This window comes from Phocoena phocoena, chromosome X, assembly GCF_963924675.1.
Source record: "Phocoena phocoena chromosome X, mPhoPho1.1, whole genome shotgun sequence".
NCBI classification, from domain to species: domain Eukaryota; kingdom Metazoa; phylum Chordata; class Mammalia; order Artiodactyla; family Phocoenidae; genus Phocoena; species Phocoena phocoena.
The window spans coordinates 71038107-71065302 of NC_089240.1; the positions used below are offsets into that span (position 1 = coordinate 71038107).

Here is a 27196-nt window from a genome sequence, read left to right on the forward strand (position 1 = left end):
AGATAAGTACAAACTTAACTTTGCAAACCACATTTTAAAGCCAGTTGTCTAAACTGGGCCCCATAGGCTAATTTTTTTTTAAATATTTTTAAAGGATTGTTTAAAACATATTCAATAGAGATTATAAAAGGCAAACAAACTCTAAAATATTTATATGACTCTTAACAGAAAAAGTTTACCACTCCTTGGTCTAAACTATATAATTTTTTAGTAATTAGAAGCATTTACTTTTAAAAATGCACAGGAGTACCAAACTGGCCTAGCAAAGAAATAACAAACTAAAATTATCTACTCTATGGGATTATAATTGCTGCAGTACACACAAATATTGCTTCATCCAGATTATATTCATAATTTCATACCACTCCACCTGTATTTTCAATTTACTTTTACTCCAATGTCCCTTGTACCCTGTAAATTAAAAAAAAAAGGCCAGCAGAATGGATTCTTATTTTCCATGCTTTTTGAAACCAATAACTTTATTGACAGAAACTTGTGATAATCACCTCCCTTAAGGCAGGAAGAAGAGTATGTTAGATTTTTAGAAGTTGTTAGCCCTAATAAGAGACTAATGAATATTTAGTTCACTTTTTGGAACTGGCATAATTCAGTCAAATCATTTTCAGTATTTCACTGGGCCATACTAAGTGTTACAAGGATTTAAAACAAATAGAGGCAAGTACACTGCTTTTTAAAAACAAAGAATCTAAAAATGTAAAAACTGAAATAATGATTATGACATTTCTGTTTCTCTCAAATTAAAAAGAGACAATGACTCTAAAGTTACTAAATTTATTCAACTGGGATGAGTCTTCAAAATAATACCCTAATTCAGGATCTCTCTGTATCTTCAGAGACGTTGTTATTTCTAGAAAAAGAGTCATGCCATGGCCCTCTTAATAATCTCTCTGCAACACAGAGCCCAAAAGTTTAAATAAAAGGGCCTAAGTCAGTCCTATGTTATCTAGCCAAGCCCATGTTTCCCAGCGACTGCTTACATTATCTGTTAAAATTGGTCACATAAGCTATTATTTATCTTGCTACCCAGCTTCTGAATAATCTCATTATGAAAACAATGAGGATAAACCTAATTTCAAAATTTTACTACTACTACTACAATAGTCATTTATGTTCTCTGCCATATTTTAGCATACACCTCAGAAACTTGGAGGTGAAATACACAAGATCAAACACAACCATCACTAGCAACTTGAAGGGTAACTTGATAACCCAGAAAACCAACATGTAGACTCTTCATTATTTCTATATCAATAACTAAGAGACCCAAATTCAAAGACAATTCATTAGGAAAATATATTTCCTTTCCCATGTAGCAAAAATGGCTGTAGAAGAACACTAAATAAAAGCAAAAGGGACATATGCCCCCAAATAATAATCTTCCTCAACTGCCATAATCCACTGCCAGGAGTGGAGGTACATAAAGCAAAAATAAGACAAATAGAATTGCCATACATACTGAGGCTCCACTCTTGATAGCTGATTTGAATAGGAGGAAATCTATTAATATTTTTAAAACTATCAATATTTTTAAAAAGCAAAGGAGTTGGAAGGAGTTATCAGTGAACCTGTGAGTAATTTCACAGGAGTATGGAATTAAGACATTAATACCCCAGAAAAGTTAAAATTTTAAAAAGCTTTCTGTCAGCCTAAATGTGTTGGTCTTTGTGACATAATATACTGTCCTTTCAGACATTTCCTTGTGACTATGAAGAATGGATGGATATACAGTTAATTGGTTTTCAGTTATCACAATAGAAACTCGGAGCAATAACCAAATGAATCCTATCTAGTAACTAACACAATAACTTACACAGGTAGGCATTTAATGATCATTTGCTTAATTAATGCATGCAAAATAATATTTAGAACCAATTAAAACCAATCTAAGTATCATCATGCTTTTAAAAGGACTGGTAGTTGTGCAAATGATAGGTTACTATGAGTTGAGCTAAGCATATCAATATTATATATACATTAGAAGGTATCTGTGGAACATTTTAAAACTTTGGTCCAGTGACAGTAAAGCAGCTTCCCTGGTTACTGTACAGGCAGGAATATGTTTACTGTGTGGATGAAATCATAGCTAATGACTTTAATGGTTCTAAATAGCTCCAAAATGTTCCCCATGCCAAGGCACTGGCCATCTGGCCAGTCTCATATGAACTACAACATATGCTTTGGAACGTTTACTTTCAAAGGATACACGTATTGTGTGTAGTACAGATGAATGCACATATATATATATAGCATTCTTTAGCAGTAATTCTTCTCACCGTAGTAACTTCTTAGAGATATGAGGTCCATGAAATTTCATTAAAATATAACCTTGGGGAATGTGAGATAAGTCTAAATTGTCCATTGAGTTATTTATCTGGCTAAAAGAAGTACTTTGTCTAGGACACCTAAATCTTAGAGTTAAGACAAGAGTTGAAAACAATAAATTTATTATTCTTGTCAAATATTATACATAAAGAACATTTTATTTAATTCTCAAAATAATCAGAGATAAACACATTAATTTCCATTTTATATATGAGGAAACTGAAGACCTTTACTCTGCTTCTGCACTTTTCTCAGAAATCAGTTGAGCCTATTTGTGTGTATCTATTTCTGGGTTCCCTATTCTGTTCCACTGATCTATGTGTCTATTCTTCCAATACCACACCGCCTTAATTACTTGTTACTGCATTACCATCCCATATAGAGTGATTTCTTGCACTTTAGTCTTCTTTTTCAAAATTGTTATAGATATTCTAGGTCCTGTACTTTTACATGTGAAATTTAGAATAAACTTGTCTATGTCTACATAAAACCTTGTTGGATTTTATTGACCTTCATTTTGAGTAAAAATAGCTATTGAATCAGCAGGTCTGATTTACTGATCTGATATGGTTGTCAACAACTTGTCTGTATCTTCTCCGTATCTTCAATATCGTCCTTATAAGGGAGACAACAATGTATAGAGGAAAAAGCATGAATTTAAAACGATCTATGTTCAAATTCCAGCTGTGCCTTCCACTGATTTATATGTCTTTCTCATCTGTCTAAAAGATGAGATGTATCAAAAAGATACACCTTTTCTCACCAAACTGTTTTGAAGAGTGAATAAAACTGAAAAGATAATACATGCTCAATAAATGTCATTTATTTCTCCCTTAAGTTAAGCGATACATTTAAGATGGAATGGAGTCCAATGTCTTTTTGGGTAAAAAAATTTACATTGGGTGTTAAAATTACTATTTCCTCTTGAAGTCTGTCCCCAACCACTTTACAGGAGAGAGAGACAGGTCCTATAGTAAGAATAATTATTCGTCGCCTTTGAAATTTTTGTTAGAGATGTGATAGGGTATTTTATTCACAACGGAGTCACTATCCCCTTACTTAGCTAGAAATAAGGTATGCAGATTATTTAGCTTCCAAATTATAAGGCTAAACTGTATCAAAAATCAGCTGGGACACTATTTTTTTTTCTCTTATGGAAAAGCAAATTCCTCAAAACTACACAGCAAGAGCATACAAGACAGTTCAAATACTTCCTTTGCCCCAGTCATATCTTAGAACAACAACAGAATAAAACATACAGAAAATCATTACAATTCACAGAAAATTTATTTTAGAGCTAATTGCTAGCTTAGGAACTGATATGCTGTTTTCCTGTTGAGTAATGAGAACTATATGACTATTTCTCTTTTTACTTTGGCCTAGAGCTATGGTTCTTTATCCTTGGCTGTACATCATAATCATCTGGGAAATGATGCCCAGGCACCCACCAGATAGTTAAATATGAATCTCTGTGTTAGGCACTAGCATGGAAAAAAATTTTTTTTAATTCCCAGGTATATCTGATCTATAGTCAAAACTGAGAACTACCAGCCCAAGGAAATTCAAGGCCAAATTTGCAATTCAACTATATTTTAAATGTGTAGCAAACCTCTAGAACCTGCTTACCTGTGTTCTAGTTCGCCCTCCAACTCCATCCTCCATCCTTTCCATATACCTTCTACTTTATGTTTTCCTGTATCCTGAATATCAAAATGATTTTTATTGGATTTTATTTCCTATAAACCATCTAAAATACTTGATGAAATGAAGCAAGGAATAAGCAAAACACACTCTCCCTCTCAATCTCTCTCTCTCTCTCTCTCACACACACACACACACACAAACACACACACACAGCAGGACCTACTTCAAATGTACAGATACAAGTTAAAATCCAGCAGCAAAATCAGTTACATAGAATGCCTCCAGGGCAATTCAGAAAACATCTCTATTATCTACAAAAGCCAGTTTAAGCTTAGCTCTAAATCTCTCTCCCATTCAACTCCCTTCCCACCTAAAAACAAACAAAATAAAACAATATAGACAAAGAAAAACAACTACTATCATCAAGAACAGTAAATAATCTTTAGAAATATCATAAATGTGTAAATATTATACAGCAAATTCTGACAAAGTACTAAAATGTAAGACCTCAAGATTCGAAGTACTTACCAGATCCTGAGAACTGCTGCTAAAGATAATGACAGCATCCACCAAGAGAGAAATAACAAGGGAAAAAATCTTATACTTCCCTCTCAAAATTATACATGAGAGAGACTGAGAGGGGTGGTACTGAAACAACAATATGGCCTGAGAAAGCAACGGCACCAAGTCAGGCCTTATTTTGGAATGGTGAGGTAATGATTACCTCTCGATGAAATAATCAAGGTAGGGAAATATAGAGGTCCTGCCCTGAAGGCACTGACCTGAATATTTCCAGACCAGGCTGGTTCAAAGGAAGATAGTCTTGGAGAAACTGGGAAGGCACCAGTGGTGGTGAGGGGTCAGGGCCCTGTTGGCCACTCCCCACTTTCTAGTCCAAATAAACCTGGTGGAAGTATATAAGAAATACAGATGTGCCTGTTCTCTTTTCTACATTCTAGAAAGAAGCACCAGTCACTATTTTCAGCACAGCCCTCTGCACTGGGGGCTGCTATTTAAGATGAATATTGATAAAGCAAAAATTACAGGCCTGAGCACCATTTTAAAAGCACTGAAAAACTTTTTAGCTAGTAGTAAGTGTATTCACCATTATTAGTAAAGATTTTAAGCATGCCAAGCATAACCAGAAATCTTTAGAGTGGCTTGCTCTTGTTCAAGACACTAAGGTGGGGGGGGGGGTCATTTTAGCTTTCTATCTCCCTATGCTGCAAATATCTATTTATATTAGTCCAGTGGCTAGCACAGACCCTTTTATTGGCAGACAGGCATTAAATATCTGTTATATTGAATTAAGTCCTACCACAACACTCCTAATTTCTCTTACTCCCTAACATCTAATCAGTTGCCAAACTATTTTAAGTCTGCAAGGTATCTCCCATCAGTCTTCACCTTTTACCCCTTCTGTCCTAGTTTAAAAATCTCATTACTACTTCCACTGATTAATATTCCCTACCTTCAGTCTCTCCCCAACTCCAATCTATCCTATACACTGCCATCCGTTATCGCCAGCATAGGTCTGGTCATGTCATTCATGAACTCAAAAATCTTCAGTAGCTCCCATTTACAGAACAACACTGAAAACCCTTAAATTAGCTTTAAAAGCCCCATACAATCTGGGCCTTGCCTACCTTTAGATGAATACCTCATCTCACACTATATCCCCATTCTCACATCACAGACATATCCTAGCAATATCAGATTCCTCCTTCCTCCAAGAACACCTCCATGCCTTTGTTTATATTGTCCCCATCCACCAGAAATATGTTCCTTTAATCTGTCTGTGAAAATATAATCCACTCTCCAATGCCCTGCTCGAATTCCACCAGTTTCACAAGGCCTTACTAGATCCATCCCTAAACCACCACCACAACCACCCCATTGTTGATGGTCTTGTGATCTGTATAATAGCAGTTTCTGTGTATGTCTATCTAGCCCACGTGAATGTAAACCCATGGGACTGGGATGGGATTCAGGATGTTATATCTTTAGACACTTCACATTACAATGCTATGTACTGCACTGTCGTGTACCAAATAAACACTTCATGAATTAAACCAATTCCTACCATGACAAAAGTTTAGAATAGGAAAAAATAAATGTCAGTGAAACACCTCACTGGCCAGTTATAACAAATTAAATTATTTTTCTCTCTTTATCCCCCAAAGTAGTCCTAAATATGACTTCATATTTCATCCTTAATCATCCTGTGATTACAAATGTGATCACCATACTTAAATGAAATAATCAGATCTACGAAGGAGGTCTTAAGAAAAACTGCTCATAAAAAAAGCTGGAGCTATAACCATGGCTATCTAAGTCCCAAGGTTTTAACATAGTTTACAATAATTCAGAGTTTAGGGGCAGAGCAAGGGGCATGATGATGACTGTGGGGAAAGAGAAGGAACTGGAGGCCTACTATGTGCAAAGCACCTTGCCAAGTGAATTAAACACAGTACAGTATTCAGTTTTTACATAACAACTCTTGAAGATGGTTCTTCTCCCATTTACAGATGAAGAAATTGAGGCTCAGAGAGGTTAGGTAACTTGCATTGGGCCACACAGCTAGTATACGTTGGAGGTGAGATTGGAACCCAGATTAAACTGGCCTCCAAAGCCCATATTCTTTCCCCTATTACTACAGGGTCTCATGAAGTTAATTAAAACTAGCAGTTTTTCCCAATCTGACATATATTTGACATCCTAGTTAAATTTTTAGAGTCTGTGGCTTTAGCTCCAAACTGTTTTTAGCAGTGAACTGTATTACTTTCAAAGCTAACTTCCTTAAACAAAAGCAGTATTGCTAAAGAAATAAGTACCAATTAAAATTTAATATAATATGATGATATGATATAATATACAATTTGAAAACTCTGTAGTAAACTCCATCAGGAACCAAGCACTCCCTCACCAAAACACAAAACGCACAAACCATGTACATGGCACTACCTCATGAAACGTCCACTTTACTAAAACAGGCTATTCTTAATGACCCTTGTCCAGGAATGACCAATACCTATCACACCTCCTAATTCTTGCTTGAAACCTCTGAAACATTTTCCCACAGGACAATTTTACAAACAGTGATTAGGCTCTTCATCATTATACCTCTTCCCTGATCCTGACAGAATCCAGGCAACAGGTAAAATATGGCTGCCTGAGGGTTGATACCCTTTGAAGTCCCTATTCCCAGTAGACCTAATTGAGACAGTCCCTGTAAGAGTTCTCACAACCAAAGCTTCTTGCTTATCCTATTTCCCCTCTCCCAAGAACCCTCTTCTCAGGAGTCGATAGAGCCCATATTTCCATTTTTCAGGCCCATTCTCCACCTCTCACTGGAGCCAACCTAATTCTTGTTTGAAACCTCTGACACATTTTCCCATAGGACAATTTTACAAACAATGATTAGACTCTTCATCACTGTACCTCACTATTGTGCACTGGTCTAAAAATGTAACTATCCTTAATAATTTTTTCCTGTGAAAAAATATGTTGAGTCTAAACAACCAACTCTCACACTTCTGGATGATAATTCAAAGGTTAACAGCTGCCCATGAAACAAGACAGGTAAAAGATGTTGAAAAACACTCCACAATATATAATAGTGTATATAATCTTTAATTTTACCAAGATTTAACACACACAGAAATAGACATTAAAGTTTCCTTTGACATTAAAGTTAACAGATTCTTACTTACATTTTCTTTAAGGACTCCAACACATTTTCAAAAAATATATTCTACAATGAAAGCACCCTTAGTCCTAAAAACTATCACGATTGAGGGCTGCAAAGCTCATGCTCAAGGTTAACATTTCTAAAGCCAACATCAACAAACATGTAATTAAAATAAATATAAATTCTGGGAAGTAAAATTGTTTCCTTCTTATCAAAAGAATACCATTATAAACAAACATCAATAACAACAACAACAACAACAACAACAACAACAACAAAACCCTCTTCTAAGTACTAAGCAGGTCTAAGCAGATTCAGATGTAGCATTTAGTTTTCACCAAGAATATTTTTAATTAAGTCACTTGCAGGGTTAAATCTAACCAATCATAACTGTTTTAGACAAAGAAGGCAGAAATACTATCTTTACCACATTACCTTCACCTTTCGTTTTACTTCATAGGGATTAACAATTTCCACTCCAGTATTTTTCCAAATTGCTGAGGTAGAGAGACCCATTGTTAAATCTCTATAATACCTAAAACATACTGCAAACAATAAAAAAAAAACCATATGCAGTAATTACAATTTAAAACATTTCTACATTCAAAGTTAACAAAAATAATGAGTAGGCATGCGAAACCCCCCCCATCCCAACCTTATATCCAAGCATTTAACTGTTTTTATAAACCAGATGCCTGGAACTACAAGTCAATAGATTACATACATAAATAAAACAAAATTCCTCTCCCCTTGAATAGTATTCTAGAAAATTCTTGCAACTATGAAACATTCCAAGAAGAAATAAACCCCTCTTCATTTATCCTGTTCTTAAGAGATGTAGAATATTAAAATGTACTTAGGAATTCCTTATTGTACTAGTAAAATATTTCCTATAAGTAGAGAGGGTTCAACTTTAGACTCCTTCCATGTTTCCACTACATTTCTTGTTAAATGTTATTCTGGCATGTAACTTTAACCCCAGTTCAGTTGGAAATTTGAAAAGAAAAAAGAACAAGTTAGACAGCAGTCCAACGTGTACTTTTAAGAATGAAGCAAGTACTTCAAGACAAATTTGCACCTAGAGATGTGGAGGCTTGCGAGTCCTACCTCAAAATATCCTACTGTGAATCAATTTGGCATTCAGTATTTTTAGGTCTGTGATTGTGATGGTCTCTACTGTACTACTAGGCTGTCAATGATTAGGTTATCAGAAAAATATCTGACTTTCTATCCACAAAGTCTCGTTTTTGTGTTTAAATGTCTCTTGCTTTAATAACAAGAACAAACAACAAAGCAGCAATAATAAAAACAAAGTACCTGTGCACATCTAAGTTCTCACTGTACAGCTGACCAAAGCCCAACCAGAACAGTTTCAAAGTAAGAAGAGCGGGAAGAGAGGCAAACCAAAATACTTCGGTTGAACCTCGCTGTCTTACCAAAGATTGGTCTCATAAGGGCTGGGGTTTACTTTGCGTGTTCTTTTACTGACCAACGGGGCGGGGACAACAGTTGGGCAAGGGAGAAGGGGCGGGAGGAAGAGGGCAGTAGAATTCAGGGGACCGCAAAGGAGGCTGCAGAACATCACCTGAATGTAGATAAAGAAACCTCGCCTCCAGTTAATCTCCACTTACGTTGTTACAAAGAACCACAATAAGCCACAAAGAAATGAGAAAAGGAGCACTCATCCCTCTGTGCATATCTCCCCAGAGTTTGTCACTCTGCTGTGTTTCTGTTGCGCTGGGTTCCTAAGGCGCCCGGGGTTCAATAGAGAGCTGCAGTCAGCAGCTGTCCCCCAAAATGTTCCCAACTAGCAAACTTGGCGCAGCGTAGAAAGAGGGACACGCGGAGCCAGGCGCGGCACCTGGCGCATCCCCCAGTTCCACTTCAGGTCGCAAAGTGAAGAAACTTAGTCACAACTCTGGCGTGGCCCGCGAGGCAGTCACTCCGCCCGAGGCCGAGCCCGGGCCCGGGCTGCACTCACTCCCAACTCCAGAGCCCACCGCCCAGTCCCCGCCAGCTCCCAAGCGAAAGCTCGGTTTGGGCAGAGCGTGCTCCGCCGCCCCGCAGCCTCAAGGAGGCTGGCCTGGGCACTTCGCTTCCCAGCCCCACGCCCCTTCTCTCTCGGGCCCCCGGCAGTGGTCCTAAGAGAAGGAGGGTGGCAGCTCCAGCCCCTCTTGGCCACCGCACTAACCTCGCAGCCGCTTGCGCTGCCGCCGAACAGCTCCATTTCTCGGTCCCAGAGCTCGTCTTGAGGAGCGAACGGTAGCATCGCCCCTTCAGGAGCACTCGAACAGGAGCTGCCAACCGCCCGCGCGGCCGCGCATCCCGTCTTTGGAGCTTGCCTGCCACTGCCGCCGCCGCTGCCGCCGCCGGGATCCCCAGCCTTGCCTTCTGCGACAGCTGCCCTCGCCGTGGGGTCCCTCAGAGACTCGGAGCGAGGGGTCGCCGCCGCCGCAGGCTGCTACTCCCCATAGAGAAGACAACTCTGTGCTGCCTCTCCAAGAGCTGCCGCTTGGCTCGTGCTCACCACTGCCACCGCTGCAGCCTCCGCGACAGTCGCTCAGCGGTGACTCCCCCCGCGGCCACCCCGCTTCCTCGGGCCCCCTCCCAGCTCCCAGTTCTGTCAATATGGCGGCAGCGGCGGCTTTACCTGTGTGGCGCCTGGAAACCCCCCACCGCGGCGGCACAGCAGCGTCACCAGAACGTCAATGGAGATTCCCCAGCCTGGGGTGAAGGGGGGTTGGGAAAGAGGGGATGGGTGGGTGTGGGAGACGGCGTGGTGGGGGGTAGGAAAGAGGGGAGGGGGGTGTGCTGGGCGGGGGAGGCGGGAGAGGAGTAGTAAAATCCTCTGCTAGCTCCTCGGTAAATCTGCCCTCTCCACAGAGCATGCGCGGCGCTGTTCACACAGGCTCAGCAGGCCCTCTCAAGTCTACCGAGCAGTCTTGCCGGCGGGAGGATTCCCAAAAAGGTTGGGGGAACCGGGGACCCTCCTGAGCGTTGGAGGGGTCAGTGTCAGGGGAGGACTCCAGGAATATCTGCTTGCCGGGCTCGCAAAAGCAGGCGCCCTATACGCCGAACCACGCCCGTTTTGGTACTTAGTGACAAATACTAGGGCGGGGGTTTTAATCCATTTTACATTATCCTCCTAGAAGCTGGTGACAGGAATAAAATCCTTTTAAAATAAAACAATACACCTGCGCTCCCTAACTCCCGGCCCCCCGCTTGTTCCGCTCACGGTGTTGGTGTTTACGCTGGTTGTCTTCATATTATTGATGACACACAATGTTTCCAGTATTCACATACACCACCACTTATTGGACTCTACTTGTGGCAGTAAAGGCAGAATGTATGAAGCTAACCTCACCTCCACCCCGCTCTGAGTATATTGGACCTATAGTGACAGTAATTATCATTTTTCTCTCTTCTCCAAATCAAACATTTACTGCTTTGCTACTCTAAGCCACACGCTGTACTAGGCGCTAGCAATTTAACTGAGATAAAGGACAGCCTCATACACAGGAGATGATCAAGATCCTGCTCATGGAAATACTTCAGAACTTAAAGTTAAAAAGTTATTCCATATTTGACACTTAAAAAAACTTAAAAAAGCAACTGTAACAGCGACTAAGCCAGCTCAGTATCTTGGAGAGGTTTCTAATGGTAGACATAAAGCACCCCCTCCCACCTACTACACCTAGGGCTGTGGTGCTGTGCTCGCGGAAAACGTTGAACTGTGCCCTCTATTTATTTCACCATCTAGTGTCCAGCGTTAGCAAAGTAAAGCGGACCACAGAGATTGTCCCTGAATCGCAAACAAAGATCACTAGTAGGTCACTCCCACCTACTCTGCTTAAAATCCCAGGGAGAAAGTGAGCTTTATGAATATGATTCTGTGAAAATGAAAGTTTTGAAAGTAGTGGGGGCATGGGGCTATAAACAGTGAAAATATGTGAGTGTGTGCGCACACGCACATAAACTCCGCTTTGGCTGAACTGACAACGGTCTTAGGCCAATGCTTCTGAGATTTGGATATCATCTTTTCTTGCCTACTCAAAGGCTTTGTTCTGCAATCCCCCGCCCCTTTCACAACGTCTATTTTCCTCCCTCTACTGGACATTTCCCAACAACAAAAAACATGCTGTTACTGACTTCAACTTGCTGGACCACTCATTAGCATTTGATGCAGTTCATGACTCTTTAAACATTTTCTTCACTTGGCCCCCAGAACAAAACATTGTTCATTTTCCTCCTCCATCATTGGCCATTTCTTCTCAGTGTCCTTTGCCAGATCATCCTTCGCCTTCCTAATCTCTAAAAGTTGGAACTTCAGGGCTTAGTCCTTGACCTCTACCTTCCCCAACATTCTAGGCATTTCCATATCCCATCCTGTTCCATGGCTTTAAATCCCATCTGTATGCTGAGGACTCTCAAATTTTACCTCCAACCATAAACTCTTTCTTGAAATCAAGACTTGTACATGCAACTGCCTATTCTGTTTGGATACCTGGTAGGGATCTCAAACAACCCATTCAAACTGAATTCTTGATTCGACCCTAACCAACCAGCTCCTCACCTAGTCTTCTTCAGAATAATTAATGACCTCCACCATCCACTAGGTTTTGTCACCTCAGAGTCTTTCTATGACCATCCATTCTAAAACACCATCCCATAACTATCTAACCTCACCCTGCTTTTTCTTCATAACACCAATCAACATGTGGTATATTATTTATTTATGTATTTATTCCCTCCAGCACCTAGCATAATAATTGGAACATAATGAGGCTTAGTAAATATTTTCTGAATGAATGAATTTGTCCTTTGCTCTTGTTTTATGCATTTGATAAATACACATCAACTATATTAAGAAGCTTCCTCACTATGAATGTATTACTCTGCTTCTATATACAATTTAACTTTCATATACGTTCATTCATTCAACATTCCCCTTAGCATATAAACATACATATGTCTCTCTTATTAAAAAATTAATGAAAATCCCTTCCTCAACTCAATGATTTTAATAGACTCCCATTTTTCAAATCCTTCCATCAGTTAACAAGTCTTTTTTCTTCTATCTCAAATATTTTTTCAATGTCTGCTCTATCCCACTGCCATTGACTCAGTCCACCTTGTAAAATATTTACTTGAACCAATGATAACAATGATTCCTCTTAACTGATCTCTCTGACTCTAAATTTATACTGTCCCCAATCCATCCTCCTCACTTGGCAGCCCATTGATCAAAATTCTCCAATGTTTCTTCTATCATCTCCAGTAAAATATCCAAACTCCTTAGCTCTAAATGCAAATGTTTAAATGTTTTCCCCATCTGGCCTCTGACTATCTTCCTAGCTTCATCTACCAGTTCATATTCCAGTCAAATTTATGCATATGTTATTGTCTCCTCCCTATCTTAGTATTCCTAGACAACTTTCTCTTAATAGCAGTCAACATTAACTACTACTTACTGAGAGCTGACTATGCTCCAGACATATGCTCTTCATGAATTCATTTAGCCCACATAACAACTTGTGAAAATTTATATTATCTATATTTTACAGACGAGAAACCTGAGCCTAAGGTTCAGTGATTTCCCCCAAGACCTCACAGATATTAAATGAAAAATCTAGAATTAAAACCAGGTCTAACTGGTGTCAAACCTTCTACCCCACTCTGGTGCTCTGTGAAACCTCTCTGAGCTTAACTTCCCCTCTTCATTCCATCCTTCCACTCATCCCAGGGATAAATTAGTCACCCATTCCTCTGTACTTCCATAATATCTTTTCCATATACTAATTTTAGCACTTCTTTATCTTTCTTTACCAGAGAACTTTGAGCTGTTTTATGTTACTGTATTAACCTATTGAGCTCTGCATTCACAGCATATGGCTGGTGCTCAATAAATATGTTGGATGGACAAACAACACGTCTCTACTTTAGCCAGGCACTGTATTAAAGCTGTGATCTGATATAAAAATGTATGACAGTACTTAACTCTGCAAAGCTTAATGCCTATTTGTTCTGTGTTGACTCCCTGTATAAAAGATGTATTATCTGATTTTAAGTTATTAGTAACCAGGAACTATTAGATCTAATTTCTACTAGCCGAGAAGACCCTTGAATTGTTGGTGAAAAATATGATGACTTTACTTAAGCACAAAGGCATATACTAAGGAAGATTGGAACTTCTAAATCTTCTACAAAGTACATGAAGAGTGGAAATTCTAAATCTTCTACAAAGTATACACAGCAGAGTTTGTTGCTTTCCCTTCAGTCTTCAGGATATTTTTGCCTCAAAATTTCTATATGCCTATGTATCTCTGGATTTCCAATTATTGTAGCATAGCATTAAAAGTTTACAAAATATTTGGCAATATTTTGGTGGTTCTGTAACTGGGATGTACTATAACTAGTTTCTAAATAATACATTGTTCAAAATAACTATACTCCAATATAAAATACATTTAAAAATTAAGAAAATAATGCTCAGCTACAAAAACTAAAAAAAAAAAAAAAAGATAAGATGGACTCTACCATCATTAGAGCATGTTTTCTGAGTATTTCCAGGACTAGGGAAAGGGTACACAAACCTCCACACTGACTTCTTTGCCCTGTGACAAATGGCACACACTGGATGATCAGGGTCAGGTGTGAAAGTGGGTGATCATGCAATTTAGATGAAAAAAGTTAACTGACCCATATGGAGATAAAACACAACCCATCTTGGCTCCACTAAGGGGGTGTGAAATATGAACCAAGGACCGTTGATCAGAAGATCACATAACACCCACAGATCCTACATTGTGGTTCTGATTCCAAAACTGTGACATATACAAAGTAATGCATATTTAGGGTATAATTATAGAAAGAGCCACACAATCTCTCAGTAATCTCTGCTTAGTTCCCCGAAGTTTATAATCCAAATAGCTGGAAAGTGATGAGCCAACACAGAGCATAAAAGCACTATTAGAAAGATATTCAAATATTTTATCTTGGAGATACTCTGATTGAAAAATATAAAAATGGGATCTATGTAGAGAAACAGGAAACCTTTGTTTTAGCAAATACTTATATTTAAATCATTCCTTAGGATTGTCAGATAACTTTTGTTCTCTAAAAATACTAAGTAACTTCGGTCCCTCTACAAATCAACTTCAAAAGGGGGAGCAAATCACACATACTTGTGAAATATGTTTCATTATTGCATTTTTGTTGAGATGAATGAGATTAAACAGTAAATAGATGATAGATATGACCATAGTTTAGTAGTTATTCCTCTTTGGACAGTAAAGTTTATAGTACACAGAGAGTAAAATCACTTAATAATACTAGAGAGGGAGAAGAGTATTAACCATTGTTTGTAGTCTAACTCCTAAGATTTTTATGAAAGATACTTACATTTTACCATTTAGCTAGAACTCCAACTCATTTCATTTTAACAATGGCACAGGTTACAAAGGAGTTCTTCTGTATTATATACAAGCAAAATATAAAAAAGTAAAATTTTATTTTCTTTTTATTTCTAAATATCTTTAAATCCAGCCAACATATTTGGTTATAATGACATTTTCTGGAAAAAAACAAAAAAACCCAGCTGATCTTAATAGTGGGTTTGCCAAAATGTTAGAATGATGGATCTACTAAACAGGAAATGAATTCCGAGGATGACATACATAAATGTAATAACGAGCCATAGTTGACAAAACAGATACATTTTTATAAGCCCAAGCAATAGCACCAGATATGAAGGTAATCTGGCTGCCCCCATCCTTCACAGCATTATTAACCAAGGTAGAGCCAATTAATTTGACTGGTTATATAATGTTTCTTCCCTAGCTCACAAATTTTCAATTGGGTCCCTTGCAAATCTTAGAACTTTTTTGAGGAGAGTTCTTTCTGAGATAAAAGTGGACCATTCTTTGATTAAGGATATGAGAGTAACCATGTTTCCCTGCTAAGACTTCAAACATAACTCATAAATCTGTAAAGCAATAAAAAATGTAAATTTGTGCATCCACCAATTTACCTAGTGTCAGACTGTCTTTTGCATATAATTTTCAAGACTCTTGTCACCTACAATAAAACATGTGATTAGAGTTCCCATGACTGAGGTAATGATAAAAGATTTCCCTGGGCCCATCCATACATGTTCACTAGGTTCCCCCGGTATTTAAAGTTTCTAAATAGGAATTATGTTAAACTGAACCAGATAATTTCAGACTTATGGTCATGGTCTTATTAACGTTGTACTCTGAGTCATTGGTAAGATTCGTGCACATCAGAATCACCTGCAGGGCTTTGTCAAAACACAGGTTGCTGAGCCCCAGTGTTTCTGATTCATTAAATCTGGATTGGGGACTGACTGTCTGCATTCCTACCAAGTTCCCAGGTAATACTGATGCTGCTGGTCTTAGAGTCAAACTTTGAGAACCACTGTTTTAAGTTAGAATAAGCCAAAGTAAGAGACAGATATTTTAGAGAGTAATTTTGTTCAAAAAGCCTATATGATTCATTCAAATTTCAGATTTTTAAACTCACATAAAAAATTATAGGTATTGGAAAGTAAATGCGAATTTAAACTGCAAAAAAAAATCTACAAAGGAAATCTTATAAAAGGTACAAACTCCACTGAAGCCCTTTAAGACCTCATTATATAAAAACAGTTGGCAAGCTAACAACTTATTATTAGTATATACAGTTGAAGGTAATAAAAGTGCCTTTTTTGTGATGCCCTATATTAGGAGTTCAACTGGGAAAATAGGCAAATTTGGAGGTGGCTACAGAAGAAAAAGTTATATATATATATAGATATATATATTCAGATTCAGATTGGGCACAGACCGGGACAGGTGACAAAGCCTCTAGGTTTTATGGTCAACAAGTCAGAGATAAGCAAGTTGAAATTAGGAAGATACATAGACATTGATATGGGCAGAGGGTTCTTGTCCAGGGGATCAGGACAACTTCAGGTAAACGTAGTGTAGTACCCTGGATAGCTCCCTGGAGGAGAATTTGCTTTGAGTTTAAGTCTAGCCTCACCAATGACTTTTTATTTTCTATTTAGAACCTCACTCTTTGTTAGAATTATGAATGTTCAAGGAGCTCACACATTTATGAAAGGGTACCCCGTGGATACTAGGGGGCAGAGGATTATTTTAATTTCCCAAGTAACATTCAGAACCCCTATCGGAAACATCCAGAATCCCAAGTATGCCTATGTCAGGGTCCTGACATATTTAGACAAAACAAGACATTTAAAACCAATAATTGGAGACAGGAGAAGATGGCGGAAGAGTAGGACGCGGAGATCACCTTCCTCCCCACAGATACATCAGAAATACATCTACACGTGGAACTGCTCCTATAGAACACACACTGAATGCTGGCATAAGACCTCAGACCTCCCAAAAGGCAAGAAACACCCCAACGTACCTGGGTAGGGCAAAAGAAAAAAACAGAGACAAAAGAATAGGGAAGGGACCTGCACCAGTGGGAGGGAGCTGTGAAGGAGAAAAGGTCTCCAGACACCAGAAGCCCCTTCACAGGTGGAGACTGCGGGTGGCAGAGGGGGGAAGTTTCGGAGCCATGGAGGAGAGCACAGCAACAGGGGTGCGGAGGGCAAAGCAGAGAGATTCCAGCACAGAGAATCGGTGCCGACCGGCACTCACCAGCCCGAGAGGCTTGTCTGCTCACCGGCTGGGACGGGCGGGGTCTGGGAGCTGAGGCTTGGGCTTCCGAGCTTAGATCCCAGGGAGAGGACTGTGGTTGGCAGTGTGAACACAGCCTGAAGGGGTTAGTGCACCATGGCTAGCTGGGAAGGAGCCCAGGAAAAATCTGGAGCTGCCGAAGAGACAAGAGACTTTTTCTTGCCTCTTTGTTTCCTAGTGCGCGAGGAGAGGTGATTAAGAACGCTGCTTAAAGGAGCTCCAGAGACGGGCGCGAGCCACAGCTATCAGCGCGGACCCCAGAGACGGGCATGAGACACTAAGGCTGCTGCTGCCGCCACCAAGAAGGCTGTGTGTGAGCACAGGTCACTATCCCCACCGCCCCTCCCAGGAGCCTGTACAGCCTGCCACTGCCAGGGTCCCGAGATCCAGGGACAACTTCCCCGGGAGAACGCACGGGACGCCGCAGGCTGGTGCAACGTCACGCTGGCCTCTGCCGCCGCAGGATCGTCCTGCATCCGTACCCCTCGCTCCCCCAGGCCTGAGTGAGACAGAGCCCCTGAATCAGCGGCTCCTTTAACCCCGTCCTGTCTGAGCGAAGAACAGATGCCCTCAGGCGACCTAAATGCAGAGGCGGGGCCAAATCCAAAGGTGAACCCCAAGAGCTGTGCGAACAAACAAGAGAAAGGGAAATCTCTCCCAGCAGCCTCAGAAGCACCGGATTAAATCTCCACAATCAACTTGATGTAGCCTGCATCTGTGGAATACCTGAATAGACAAGGAATCATCCCAAATTGAGGAGGTGGACTTTGGGAGCAAGATAGATTATTTTTTCCCCTTTTCCTCTTCTTGTGAGTGTGTATGTGTATGCTACTGTGTGAGATTTTGTCTATATAGCATTGCTTTCACCATTTGTCCTAGGGATCCGTATGTCCGTATTTTTCTTTGTGTTTTACTTTTTAATTTTCTTTTGCTTTTTGACCCACCTCCTAGAGAAATGGAAATAAAAACAAAAATAAACAAATGAGACCTAATTAAACTTAAAAGCTTTTGCACAGCAAAGGAAACCATAAAGAAGACCAAAAGACAATCCTCAGAATGGGAGAAAATATTTGCAAATGAAGCAACTGACAAAGGATTAATCTCCAAGATTTCCAAGCAGCTCATTCAGCTCAATAACCAAAAAACAAACAACCCAAACTAAAAATGGGCAGAAGACCTAAATAGACATTTCTCCAAAAAAGATATACAGATTGCTAACAAACACAGGAAACAATGCTCAACATCATTAATCATTAGAGAAATGCAAATCAAAACTACAATGAGATATCATCTCACACCAGTCAGAATGGCCATCATCAAAAAATCTAGAAGCAATAAATGCTGGAGAGGGTGTGGAGAAAAGGGAACACTCTTGCACTGCTGGTGGGAATGTGAATTGGTTCAGCCACTATGGAAAACAGTATGGAGGTTCCTTAAAAAACTACAAATAGAACTACCATATGACCCAGCAATCCCACAACTGGTCATATACCCTGAGAAAACCATAATTCAAAAAGAATCATGTACCAAAATGTTCATTGCAGCTCTATTTAAAATACTCAGGAGATGGAAGCAACCTAAGTGTCCATCATCAGATGAATGGATAAAGAAGGTGTGGCACATATATACAATGGAATATTACTCAACTATAAAAAGAAACAAAATTGAGTTATTTGTAGTGAGGTGGATGGACCTTGAGTCTGTCATACAGAGTGAAGTAAGTCAGAAAGGGAAAAAAAATACTGTATGATAACAGATATATATGGAATCTATGAAAAAAAAAAGCTCATGAAGAACCTAGGGGTAAGATGGGAATAAAGACACAGACCTACTAGAGAATGGACTTGAGGATATGGGAAGGGTAAGCTGTGACAAAGTGAAAGAGTGGCATGGACATATATACACTATGAAACATAAAATGGATAGCTAGTGGGAAGCAGCCACATGGCGCAGGGAGATCAGCTCAGTGCATTGTGACCACCTAGAAGGGTGGGTTAGGGAAGGAGGGAGGGAGGGGGAGGCAAGAGGGAAGAGATATGGGAACATATGTATATGTATAACTGATTCACTTTTTTATAAAGCAGAACCTAACACACCATTGTAAAGCATTTATACTCCAATAAAGATGTTAAAAAAGTAAAACAAATTTTTTTCCTTAATAATTATCTTTTAATTTAATAACTTTATTTATTTTATCCTCTTTCTTTCTTTTTTCTTTCATTTTCTCTACCTTTTATTTTGAGCCGTGTTGAGAAGAGTCTCTTGGTGCTCCAGCCAGGCGTGAGGGCTGTGTCACTGAGGTGGGAGAGCCAACTTCAGGACACTGGTCCACAAGAATACTCCCAGCTGCATGTAAAATCAAACGACAAAAATCTTCCAGAGATCTCCATCTCAACACCAACACCCAGCTTCACTCAATGAACAGCAAGCTACAGTGCTGGACACCCTATGCCAAACAACTAGCAACACAGTAACACAGACCCATCCATTAACAGAGAGGCTGCCTAAAATCATAATAAGGCCACAGACACCCCAAAACACACCACGAGACGTGGACCTGCCCACCAGAAAGACAAGATCCACCCTCTTCCACCAGAACACAGGCACTAGTCCCCTCCACCAGGAACCCTACACTGCCACAACCTTAGCCACTGGGGACAGACACTGAAAACAACGGGAACTATGAACCTGCACCTGCACAAAGTAGACCCCAAACACAGTAGGATAAGCAAAGTTAAAACACAGAAAAACTCAGAGCAGATGAAGCAGCAAGGTAAAAACCCACCAGACCTAACAAATGAAGAGGAAATAGGCAGTCTACCTGAAAAAGAATTCAGAATAATGATAATAAAGATGATCCAAAATCTTGGAAATAGAATAGAGAAAATGCAAGAAATATTTAACAAGGACATAGAAGAACTAAAGAGGAAACAAACAACGATGAACAACACAATAAAGGAAATATAAAATACTCTAGAAGGTATCAATAGCAGAATAACTGAGGCAGAAGAACGGATAAGTGACCTGGAAGAAAAAATAGTGGAAATAACTACTGCAGAGCAGAAAAAAGAAAAAAAAATGAAAAGAACTGAGGACAGTCTCAGAGACCCCTGGGAAAACATTAAATGCACCAACATTTGAATTATAGGGGTCCCAAAGAAGAAGAGAATAAGAAAGGGACTTAGAAAATATTTAAAGTAATTATAGGTGACAACTTCCCTAACATGGGAAAGGAAATAGTTAATCAAGTCCAGGAAGCACAGAGAGTCCCATACAGGATAAATCCAAGGAGAAACACACAAAGACACATATTAATCCAACTGTCAAAAATTAAATACAAAGAAAATGTATTAAAAGCAGCAAGGGAAAAACAACAAATAACACAGAAGGGTATGGTTAACAGCTGATCTTTCAGCAGAAACTCTGCAAGACAGAAGGGAGTGGCAGGACATATTTAAAGTGATGACGAAGAAAAACCTACAACCAAGATTACTCTACCCAGCAAAGATCTCATTCAGATTTGATGGAGAAATTAAAAATTTTAAGGACAAGCAAAAGCTGAGAGAGTTCAACACTACCAAACGAGCTTTACATCTCTAGGCAACAAACACAAGAGAAGGAAAAGACCTACAATAACAAACCCAAAACAATTAAGAAAATGGTAATAGGAACATACATATCGATAATTACCTTAAATGTAAATGGTTAAAATGCTCCCACCGAAAGACACAGACTGGCTGAATGGATACAAAAACAAGACCCATATATATGCTGTCTACAAGAGACCCACTTCAGACCTAGGGACACATACAGACTGAAAGTAAGGGGATGGAAAATGATATTACATGCAAACGGAAATCAGAAGAAAGCTGGAGTAGCAATTCTCATATCAGACAAAATAGGCTTTAAAATAAAATTACAAGAGACAAAGAAGGACACTACATAATGATCAAGGGATCAATCCAAGAAGAAGATATAACAATTGGAAATATTTATGCTCCCAACATAGGAGCTCCTCAATACATAAGGCAAATTCTAACAACCATAAAGGGGGAAATCGACGGTAACACAATCATAGTAGGGGAATTTAACAACCCACTTTCACCAATGGACAGATCATCCAAAATGAAAATAAATAAGGAAACAAAAGCTTTAAATGATACATTAAACAAGATGGACTTAATTGATATTTATAGGATATTCTATCCAAAAACAACAGAATACACATTTTTATCAAGTGCTCATGGAACATTCTCAAGGATAGATCATAGCTTGGGTCACAAATCTAGCCTTGGTAAATTTAGGAAAATTGAAATCATATCAAATATCTTTTCTGACAAGAACACTATGAGACTAGATATCAATTACAGGAAAAGATCTGTAAAAAATACAAACACATGGAGGCTAAACAATACACTACTTAATAACGAAGTGATCACTGAAAAAATCAAAGAGGAAATCAAAAAATACCTAGAAACAGATGAAAAAGGAGACACGACAACCCAAAACCTATGGGATGCAGCAAAAGCAGTTCTAAGAGGGAAGTTTATAGCAATACAATCCTACCTTAAGATACAGAAAACATCTTGAATAAACAACCTAACCTTACACCTAAAGCAATTAGAGAAAGAAGAAAAAACCACCCCAAAGTTAGCAGAAGGAAAGAAATCATAAAGATCAGATCAGAAGTAAAGGAAAAAGAAATGAAGGAAACGATAGTGAAGACCAATAAAACTAAAAGTGGGTCTTTGAGAAGATAAACAAAATTGATAAATCATTAGCCAGACTCATCAAGAAAAAAAGGGAGAAGACTCAAATCAATAGAATTAGAAATAAAAAAGGAAAAGTAACAACTGACACTGCAGAAATACAAAGAATCATGAGAGATTACTAAATGCAACTCTATGTAAATAAAATGGACAACCTGGAAGAAATGGACAAATTCTTAGAAATGTACAACATGCCGAGACTGAATCAGGAAGAAATAGAAAATATGAACAGCCCAATCACAAGCACTGAGGTTGAAACTGTGTTTAAAAATCTTCCAACATACAAAAGCCCAGGACCAGATGGCTTCACAGGTGAATTCTATCAAACATTTAAAGAAGAGCTAACACCGATCCTTCTCAAATTCTTCCAAAATATAGCAGAGTGAGGAACACTCCCAAAGTCATTCTACAAATCCACCATCACACTAATACCAAATCCAGACAAAGAGGTTACAAAGAAGGAAAACTAGAGGCCCATAGCACTGATGAACATAGATGCAAAAATCCTCAACAAAATACTAGCAAACAGAATCCAACAGCACATTAAAAGGATCATACACCATGATCAAGTGGGGTTTATTCCAGGAATGCAAGGATTCTTCAATATACGCAAATCAATCAATGTGATACACCAGATTAACCAATTGAAGGAAGAAAGCCGTATGATCATCTCAATAGATGCAGAGAAAGCTTTTGACAAAATTCAACACCCATTTATGATAAAAGCCCTGCAGAAAGTAGGCATAGCAGGAATTTTCCTCAACATAATAAAGGCCATATATGACAAACCCATAGCCAACATCGTCGTCAATAGTGAAAAATTGAAACCCTTCCCACTAATATCAGGGACAAGACATGGTTACCCACTCTCACGACTCTTATTCAACATAGCTTTGGAAATTTTAGCTGCATCAATCCTAGAAGAAAAAGAAATAAAAGGAATCCAAATCGGAAAAGAAGAAGTAAAGCTGTCACTATTTGCAGATGACATGATACTATACATAGACAATCCTACAGATGCTGCAGGAAAACTACTAGAGCTAATCAATGAATTTGGTAAAGTAGCAGGATACAAAATTAATGCACAGAAATCTCTGGCATTCCTATACACTAATGATGAAAAATCTGAAAGTGAAACCAAGAAAACGCTCCCATTTTCCACTGCAACATAAAGAATAAAATATCGAGGAATAAACCTACCTAAGTAGACAAAAGACCTGTATGCAGAAATTTATAAAACACTGATGAAAGAAATTAAAGATGATACAAATAGAGGGAGAGATGGTATCATGTGCTTGGATTGGAAGAATCAACACTGTGAAAATGACTCTACTACCCAAAGCAATCTACAGATTCAATGCAATCCCTATCAAACTACCACTGGCATTTTTCACAGAACTAGAACAAAAAATTTCACAATTTTCATGGAAACACAAAAGACACTGAATAGCCAAACAATATTGAGAATGAAAAACAGAGCTGTGGAATCAGGCTCCCTGACTTCAGGCTATACTACAAAGCTACAGTAATCAAGACAGTATGGTACTGGCACAAAAACAGAAATATAGATCAATGGAACAGGATAGAAAGCCTAGAGATAAACCCAAGCACATATGGTAACCTTATCTTTGATAAAGGAGGCAAGAATATACAGTGGAGAAAAGACAGCCTCTTCAGTAAGTGGTGCTGGGAAAACTGGACAGTTACATGTAAAAGTATGAAATTAGAGCACTCGCTAACACCATACACAAAAAGAAACTCAAAATGTATTAAAGACCTAAATGTAAGGCCAGACACTATCAAACTCTTAGAGGAAAACATAGGCAGAACACTCTATGACATAAATCACAGCAAGATCCTTATTTATTTATTTAGTGTGTGTTACACGGGCCACTCACTGCTGTGGCGTCTCCCATTGAGGAGCACAGGCTCTGGAAGTGCAGGCTCATCGGCCATGGCTTACAGGCCCAGCCTCTCTGCGGCATGTGGGATCCTCCCGCACCGAGGCACGAACCCATGTCCCTCACATTGGCAGGCAGACTCTCAACCACTGCACCACCAGGGAAGCCCCGCAAGATCCTTTTTGACCCCCCTTCTAGAGAATGGGAAATAAAAACAAAAATAAACAAATGGGACCTCATGAAACTTAAAAACTTTTGCACAGCAAAGGAAACCATAAACAATACCAAAAGACAACACTCAGAATGCGAGAAAATATTTGCAAATGAAGCAACTGACAAAGGATTAATCTCCAAAATTTACAAGCAGCTCATGCAGCTCAATAACAAAAAAACAAACAACCCAATCCAAAAATGGGCAGAAAACCTAAATAGACATTTCTCCAAACAAGATATACAGATTGCCAGCAAACACATGAAAGAATGCTCAAAACCATTAATCATTAGAGAAATGCAAATCAAAACTACAATGAGGTATCATCTCATAGCTGTCAGAATGGCCATCATCAAAAAAATCTTGAAACATTAAATGTTGGAGATGGTGTGGAGAAAAAGGAACACTCTTGCACTGTTGGTGGGAATGTAAATTGATACAGCCACTATGGAGAACAGTATGCAGGTTCCTTAAATAACTACAAATAGAACTACCATACGACCCAGCAATCCCACTACTGGGAATATACCCTGAGAAAACCATAATTCAAAAAGAGTCATGTACCAAAATATTCATTGCTGCTCTATTTACAATAGCCAGGACATGGAAACAACCTAAGTGTCCATCAACAGATAAATGGATAAAGAAGATGTGGCACATATATATAATGCAATATTACTCAGCCATAAAGCCAAACGAAATTGAGTTATTTGTAGTGAGGTGGATGGACCTTGAGTCTGTCATACAGAGTGAAGTAAGTCAGAAAGAGAAAAACAAATACATTATGCTAACACATATGTATGGAATCTAAGAAAAGGAAAATAAAAGGTCATGAAGAACCTAGGTGTACGACAGGAATAAAGACACAGACCTACTAGAAAATGGACTTGAGGATATGGGGAGGGGGAAGGGTAAGCTGTGACAAAGTGAGAGTGGCATGGACATATATACACTACGAAATGTAAAATAGATAGCTAGTGGGAAGTAGCTGCATAGCTCAGGGATATCAGCTAGGTGGTTTGTGACCACCTAGAGGGGTGGGATAGTGAGGGTAGGAGGGAGGGAGACACAAGAGGGAAGAAATATGGGAACATATGTATATGTATAACTGATTCACTTTGTTGTAAAGCAGAAACTAACACACCATTGTAAAGCAATTATACTCCAATAAAGGTGTTAAAATAAAAAAAACAATAGTTGGCTTTCCATCCTAAAACTGAAGATTCTTTTTATTATTTTGTTCCTGCATTTATTGGTTCAGAGTTCATTTAGCTCCTAAATTATTTATTGAATTGACCTGAAGTCTAGTTTCAAGAGATTTTCAAAGTGAATGTTATAGAGAATAATCTTGTAACTCTTTAGCACACTCTTAGAAAATACAACCTATATAATCAGGAAAAGTTCTTAAAGGCAACACAGCTTCTACCTAACTTCTGTGCTTTCTACATCTTTGAGTATGATCTAGTATATGTAATTGGACATTTAATTCAAGCAAGATAAAATGTATTTTTAAAATAAAAATTGTATATGCTTAAGGTGTTCAATACGATAATTCGATATACATAGTGAAAGGTTTACTACAGTCAAGCTAATTAACATATATTCTCACATTTACCATTTTTGATGTCTGATGAGAGCACCTGAAATCTATTCTCTTAGCAAATTTCCAGGATTCAATACAGTATTATTAACTAGAGTCATCATGTTGAAGATAATCTCTAGACCTATTCATCCTACATAACTGCAACTTTGTACCCTTTGAACAATATTTCCCCATTTCCTTCACCTCTTTGCCGTTGGTAACTACCATTCTCCTCTCAGTTTCCATGTATTCAACTTTTGTGTGTGTGTGTGTGTGTGTGTGTGTGTGTGGTACGCAGGCCTCTCACCGCTGTGGCCTCTCCCGCCGCGGAGCACAGTCTCCAGACGCGCAGGCCCAGCGGCCATGGCCCACGGTCCCAGCCACTCCGCGGCACGTGGGATCCTCCCGGACCAGGGCATGAACCCGTGTCCCCTGCATCGGCAGGCGGGCTCCCAACCACTGTTCCACCACGGAAGCCTTATTCAACTTTTTTAGATTTTACGTATAAGTGAGACCATGCAGTACTTTGTTTTTGTGGCTGACTTATTTCACTTGGCATAATGTCCTTCAGATTCTTCCATATTGTTACAAATGGCAGGAGTTCCTTATTTTTTATGATTGAATAATATTTCAAATATCACATTTTCTTAATCCACTCATCCATCAATAGACGCTTAGGTCATTTCCATATCTTGACTACTGTGACTAATTCCAAAATGAATATGGGAGTCCAGATATCTCTTTGAAGTACTAATTTCATTTCCTTTGTGTATATACCCTGAAGAGGGATTACTGGTTCATATGGTAATTCAATTTTTAGTAAAATAACCCTTAATCAGAGGTCCTGCAATGGCATTTCTTATCTTTTGGATTTTAATCCCTTTCAAGAAAAGAATTTAAGTTAAAGCCTTACTTAAATTAATAGCTATTCAAAATGAATCTAATTTCATACCTTAGAAACACTTTGTTGTTTATCAAATGGCATTTAAATGAGAAAAAATCTCATTAAAAACATAAATACTATACCTTAACTCAAGGAAGATTTGACCTCCTTTTAAAAATAATAAAATATTAACATTGCAATACATCTTAGAACTAAAATAGATGACTAGGCTTATACACAAGGACATGCAGTACCAAAGGAAACTCCTATATGACCCCTCCCTAAATATTCTTTAAACAAATTGATTTTTTAAAAGATATCACCCAGAATTCCACTTTAGCCTAGGATGCAGAAAAGATGGTAACTGCATCATTTCTATCCTAACAACAACAAAAAAGGAAATTAAATAACAAAGTAATAACTTTTCTTGAGCCCATCAGAAAGCTGAGGTTACAGGGCAAC

The 27196-nt window shown here is 38.8% G+C and overlaps 1 protein-coding gene across 3 annotated transcripts in view; it reads right to left on the reverse strand.

Moving 5' to 3' along the window:
- Positions 1 to 9947, reverse strand: part of RPS6KA6 (ribosomal protein S6 kinase A6) — a 169121-nt gene extending 159174 nt beyond the window's left edge. The window contains exon 1 of one of the 3 annotated variants that reach the window (XM_065900693.1): positions 9870 to 9947. In XM_065900693.1, the coding sequence (XP_065756765.1) occupies positions 9870 to 9947 (78 nt within the window). Of the gene's footprint in view, positions 1 to 8113; positions 8195 to 9869 lie in introns of those variants that run through there. The other 2 variants (XM_065900694.1, XM_065900692.1) reach the window with 2 other exon arrangements.
- Between the last annotated feature and the right edge of the window lie 17249 nt (positions 9948 to 27196).